Source organism: Zea mays, chromosome 5 (genome assembly GCF_902167145.1).
Source record: "Zea mays cultivar B73 chromosome 5, Zm-B73-REFERENCE-NAM-5.0, whole genome shotgun sequence".
Classification (NCBI taxonomy): domain Eukaryota; kingdom Viridiplantae; phylum Streptophyta; class Magnoliopsida; order Poales; family Poaceae; genus Zea; species Zea mays.
Window position 1 is genome coordinate 16,445,668 of NC_050100.1, and position 6,000 is coordinate 16,451,667.

General features: G+C 41.9%; 1 protein-coding gene across 25 annotated transcripts in view; it reads left to right on the top strand.

The window, feature by feature from the left end:
* The window catches only part of LOC100193927 (uncharacterized), a 28,113-nt gene extending 23,953 nt beyond the window's left edge, over positions 1 to 4,160 (top strand). For 24 of the 25 annotated variants that reach the window (XM_008682990.4, XM_008682992.4, XM_008682996.4 and 21 more), the window contains 4 exons: positions 2,747 to 3,016; positions 3,243 to 3,377; positions 3,479 to 3,654; positions 3,764 to 4,160. In XM_008682990.4, the coding sequence (XP_008681212.1) occupies positions 2,747 to 3,016; positions 3,243 to 3,377; positions 3,479 to 3,654; positions 3,764 to 3,839 (657 nt within the window). In that variant the 3' untranslated portion in view covers positions 3,840 to 4,160. The remainder of the gene's footprint in view (positions 1 to 2,746; positions 3,017 to 3,242; positions 3,378 to 3,478; positions 3,655 to 3,763) is intronic. The other variant, NM_001359351.1, reaches the window with a different exon arrangement.
* The last annotated feature ends 1,840 nt before the right edge of the window (positions 4,161 to 6,000 follow it).

The following is a 6,000-nucleotide window of genomic DNA, read 5'->3' on the forward strand; positions in this document are numbered from 1 at the left end:
AACATCAAGGAACATGTCCATGTTTTTTTCTTGAAAGCAATATACAAAATATTTGTAATTTTTAGGATTTTGTTTGCCACTGAGATTTGGAAAACACGATATATATACACAGATGTTATGGTCCTTGCAAAACCATAAGTGGGAACTTTTTCTCGAAACATGCAGGAGAATTGCGCCCATTATATATTAAGCAAATAGAGAAAAGGTCTATAGAAAACCCAATAACAAAAAAAAAAAGAAAGAAAAGAAAGAAACCAAAAAAACTTCTTACGGAGGCCAGAAACAGGCATACAAAAAGAGGTCCACCAGAAAAAACCAAAATAGACTACTCGATCCCCCCTAAAGCTCTGCCAAGGGTGCAGCCAAATTAGCGAGACCCTTTGCACCAGCTATTTCCCATCTTTCCTCATCATTAGTGGGAACTTGGTGAAGCATTTATGTCCCAGAAAAGTAATGTAGGATTGTAACATGTTATTGCATTAGTTTAGCTTTTGCATATCTGTCTCGCTCTACAGGGTCTCCAGATTTTTGTTCTTAATTATCATTAAACTATATGAATTTATGATGGTTGTTATCGCTATCGTCCAAACAAACTGCTTGGACTCACCTTCGAATGCTCTTTTTAGTGATAATTCCAACTGATCTCAACATAGTTGAGAGAATGTATTTGCAGAGAATATGATGATTGATTAATGGGAGCAAAGGCTCAAGTACATATAGGCAAGGATATCTACAGAAAAGGAAACCAATCCTACACAATCACAGGAATAGGAAACAATCCTATCAGTGAGATCCTTGCCTATTGAGACCAATTAACCAAATAGCGGACATGCGCACAAGGCAACAAGCCTGTGCAGTCGTGCCACCTAGACTGCCTAAAATAGCACAAGCTACCCCCTCCCCCCCCGCCCCCCCCCCCCCCCCCCGCTGTCAGATTGTCAGCCACTGTGCACGTTCAGACTGGTACTGAATTCATTGAAGACAGAGGATGGGAGGCCCTTGGTGAAGATATTGGCATACTGTGATGTCGTCGGCACATGTAGGACATGAAGAGCACCGGCGGCAACCCGTTCTCTGACGAAGTGTAGATCAATCTCAATATGCTTGGTGCGTTGATGCTGGACGGGGTTGGAGGTCATGTAGACGACACTGATGTTGTCACAATACACTAGTGTTGCGCGGGGAAGAGGAGCGTGGAGTTCCAGGAGGAGCTGGCGCCTGGCGCAACCATGTGGCTTCGGCAACTCCGTTAGCCACAGCACGATACTTGGCTTCAACACTAGACCTGGAGACACTGTTCTGACGCTTGGAGGACCAAGAGATGAGGTTATCGCCAAGGAATGTAGCATAGCTCGAGGTGAACCTGCGCGTATTCAGGCAACCAGCCCAATCAGCATCAGTGTAGACCACAAGATCAGTCACTGTAGATGGTCGCAGCAGGAGGCCAAGATCAAGGGTGCCACGAATGTATCGTACAATCCATTTCAGCGCGGCAAGATGTGGTTCCCGGGGGAGTGCATGTGAAGGCAAACTTGCTGAACAGTATAGGCAATATCAAACCGAGTGAATGTCAACCACTGTAAAGCACTAGCAAGACTGCAGAAATTTGAAGCGTCAGTTACCGGCGCACCATCGGCTGAAGCAACCTTCAGATTTGTATCAACCGGAGTGAGACAAGGCTTGCACTCTGACATTCCTGCACGATCAAGTAGTTCCACCATGTATTGCTTCTGAGAGAGAAGACCATCACTTGAGGGCTGAACATGCATACCAAGGAAGTGATGTAGCACACCGAGATCCTTCATGGAGAACTCTTGTTGTAGGACCGAAATGATCCGACGCAGAAGGGCAGGTGAGGAAGCGGTGAGGACGATGTCATCAACATATAGCAGCAAATAGGCAGTATCGGATCCACGCCGGAAGACAAAGAGTGATGTGTCAGACTTGGCCTCAACAAATCCAAGGGATAGCAAGTATGTGGCAAACCGATTGAACCATGCACGAGGAGCCTGCTTCAATCCGTAGAGGGACTTGTTCAGATGACAAACGAGGTCGGGGTGTGCAGGGTCTTCAAATCCGGACGGCTGAACGCAGTACACTGTCTCAGACAGAGTTCCATGCAGAAGACATTCTTCACATCAAGCTGGTGTACAGGCCATTTCTGGTATAGAGCCAGGGAGAGAACTGTGTGAACCATAGCTGGCTTTACCACTGGACTGAATGTCTCAGAAAAATCCACACCTGGGCGTTGGGTGAATCCTCGAAGAACCCAACGCGCCTTGTACCGCTCCAGTGTCCCGTCGGCATTGAACTTGTGTTTGAAGACCCATTTGCCTGTCACCACGTTGGCATGAGGTGGTCGAGGCACGAGATCCCAAGTGTGATTCTACAGAAGGGCAGTGCTCTTCCTCCATGGCAGTGCGCCAACTCGGGTCAGCGACGCTACCACGGGTCCGGGCACGTAGCCGAGGCCGCGCTTTCCAAATAGGAAACAGTCCTACACAATCCTTCCTATCAGGGAGATCCTTGCCTATTGAGACCAATTAACCAAATAGGGGACAGGCGCACAAGGCAACAAGCCTGTGCAGTGGTGCCACCTAGACTGCCTAAAATAGCACACGCTAACAATAGTAAATATCTTTCTGTCCTCGACACAAGTCAGGACACTACATGGAATTTATCCTGCTTTTCTCTATGCTTAGCTTCCTGTTACATCTCAGAATATTTTCTGGTTTGGTCTTCACAGAATCCTTCAGCACCTGCAGCAGAAAACACTCAGCTGCCTAGGGATACTGATCTATCACCTGGACAGCCTTTGCAACCTGGAATGCCATCATCTGGTGTTGGTGTTATCGGCCGAAGAAGTGTATCTGATCTTGGTACAATCGGAGATAACCTTACTGGAACTTCTGGTAGTTCTGGTCATGATCAGAATTATTATCTGCAAATGCTTGAAGCTGCATTCCACAAGCTTCCACAGCCCAAGGACTCTGAGCGTGCTAAAACTTACATTCCGGTATGGGTTTTTGAAGGACATGGGTGCCACTGTGTACTACTCCCTCTGTTTCAAATTATAAGATGCTCTGTCTTTTCTAGATTCATAGCTTTTGTGACGCACCTAGATATATGTTATGTCTAGAACAATGTATCTAGAAATACCAAAATGTCTTATAATATGAAATGGAGGGAGTACTAAGTTTCTAGTGCTTTGTTCTTATTTTCTTACCCACCTTCATTTTCAGCGGCACCCTGCAGTTACCCCTGCTAGCTACCCCCAAGTTCAGGCATCAATTGTATCGAATCCCACCTTTTGGGAAAGAATTGGTAGCGACACATTAGCTACCGACATGCTGTTCTTTGCGTTCTACTACCAACAGGTCAATTTTCCTTGCTCTTTCCAATTTATATTTATTTCCTGCCACCACCGGTGAATTTTCATCAGTTAGTTTTTACTCGTAACAATGTTCTTCTTTTGCAGAACACATATCAACAATACTTGGCTGCTAGAGAACTGAAGAAGCAATCATGGAGATTTCACCGGAGGTACAATACCTGGTTCCAGCGGCATGTGGAGCCACAGGTCACGACTGATGAGTATGAGCGGGGATCATATGTATACTTTGATTTCCATGTCACTGAGGATGGCTCAGGATGGTATGTGGGCCTTAACTTTAGTCGTGCTTATTTTAGGGCATTCTGAGTTTACTCTTTTTTTTTTGCCATGTTCTTTTGTGCTCTAACCTGTTCCTAACACTGCTTGCAGGTGCCAAAGAATCAAGAATGACTTCACATTTGAGTACAACTACCTGGAGGATGAGCTATCAGTACAAACAAACTAAAGTGCCATGGCAGTAGGTCTGGTCAAACCTTTATGTCCAATTTGAATTTTGTAGTTCTCATAAGAGCTTGTTCGGTTGCTTCTGGATCAAAGAAGGTTGGAGGGGATTAAATTCCTTCTAGTCAAAATTGAATAGAAATTGATTTAACCCCCCTCAATCTCCTTTATCCAGACGCAACCGAACAATGCCTAAGGTGACTGACTGACTGTTATAATCTGGACCCTTGACAAAATCTCCAGCTGTAAACTAATGTGTGAAGTTGGATGCACCGAACATGCTGAAATTATAATCGTGTTATGCCAGCCGAATCTGTTTGACGCAGCTGTACATTGTCGTTATTATCTGGATGCGCCTGAAAAATATTTTGGATCTTTCTTGGCGCCTACCTGTTTATTTTTAGCTAACTCCTGGCTGGCGCTTTCGATCTTTCTGGTTCGTTTTTTTATCAAAAAAAATCGATATGAATATTTAGTTGAGGCATTTTGAATTTTCACTTTTTTTAAAGATCTTATAGCTAAGTGAAAGTACATCTAGTATTATTGGTGGTCAAACCTTGTCTCAACTGAGTATCAATATCTTCAAGGAATCATATGGAGTAACTGCGTACATTTGATGCTACTAAATTCATCATGAAACAAACTTTCACGTGTGCAACACGTCTACTCGAAAGTTGCCAACAAGAGGAACCAAGGGTAGTGTCTTCCACCATTTTTACAACACAGGTGCTTAAAGGGATAGGTGGTTCGCTCCATCTCATCTACTACGAGAGAGAGACCCCCCTCCTCATCTTCACGGGAAAATGACGTTCAGAATTGGCAGCAGAACTCCTGCTATAGGTTGCTATGGTATTCGTGGGCGCATTTTGCTTAAACAAAATTCAGATCCTGAAACGACCGAAGAAGACAAGCCAAAGGACAAGTATATTTCTAGACCGTCGTTCAGCGAGGTGTAAAAATACCCTATTACATCCAGCATGCATCGCTCAGTCGCCCGTCCCTGATCCCCCGGTGTGGGTTTCAGTTAGGCCTGCAAATGGGGTGGGTGTAAATGGGTATTTTAGGTGGGTTTAAGAAATGGTTTTGTTTTGGTGGGTTGTGATGGGTTTTAATTATTAACGGGTTGGGTTGGGTGGGTTTATTTTATATTGCGGGTCAAAATGGTGGATACCCATGGGTATAGATGGATTTGTATAGGTATGAGTTTCCATGGGTATTCACCAATCAGACTATCACCTTAATCAGTTCCATTTTATTTCAAGTTTAGAGAAGTCTTTGATTTCTTTAGTCACACATAACACACTATACTATACCATTTTATCAGTACCATTTTATTTAAAAATGTGACCAACTATAAAGTTGCATAACTTTTTGATATCTACAAATTCTATTTTAATAGTTTCTACATCCGAGACCGTTTACAAAATTTGAATTTTAAATTTGAAAACTTCACACGATTTTTCAATGATAAGATGATTTCAAATAAAAAAGTTGACAGTTACAAAGTTTCATAACATTTCAAGACCTACAACTTTTATTTTGGTGGTTTTTCCATCCGAGGTAGTTTTAAAATTTTAAAATTCAAAATTCAAACATAGTTTTGCATGGCAAGATGATTTCAAACCAAAACATTATCAACTACAAAGTTTTATAACTCTTCAATACCTACAACTTTCATGTTGGTGGTTTTTTATTTCGAGGTTGTTTTCAAAATTCAAATTTTAAATTTTTTAAATTCAGGCATAGTTTTCGTTTACAATATGACTTCAAATGAAAAAGTTGTCAACTACAAACTTGTATAACTTTTCAAGATCTACAAAGTTTATTTTGGTTGTTTGATCATTTGTTCATCTCACATGATAGTTCTAACAATATGCACAAATTCTATACATATCTCTCGTAGTTTCATAAACTACGAAAGAGATATAAGTTTTATGAACAAATTTATTTTTAGTTTATCATATGAAGAAATGTTCAAAATATAAAATGTACATCATGATGAGTTATACAAATTTGTAGTTGAAAACTTTTTCATTTGAATTAATTTACTGCTTTAAAATGTGATTTTTAAAATGTGTATGCAGTTGGCTTGATGTGAGACAATAAGCTAAACCCACGGGTTTTCCATGGGTTTCCACCCAGTTACGGGTTGGTTTGGGATCAAT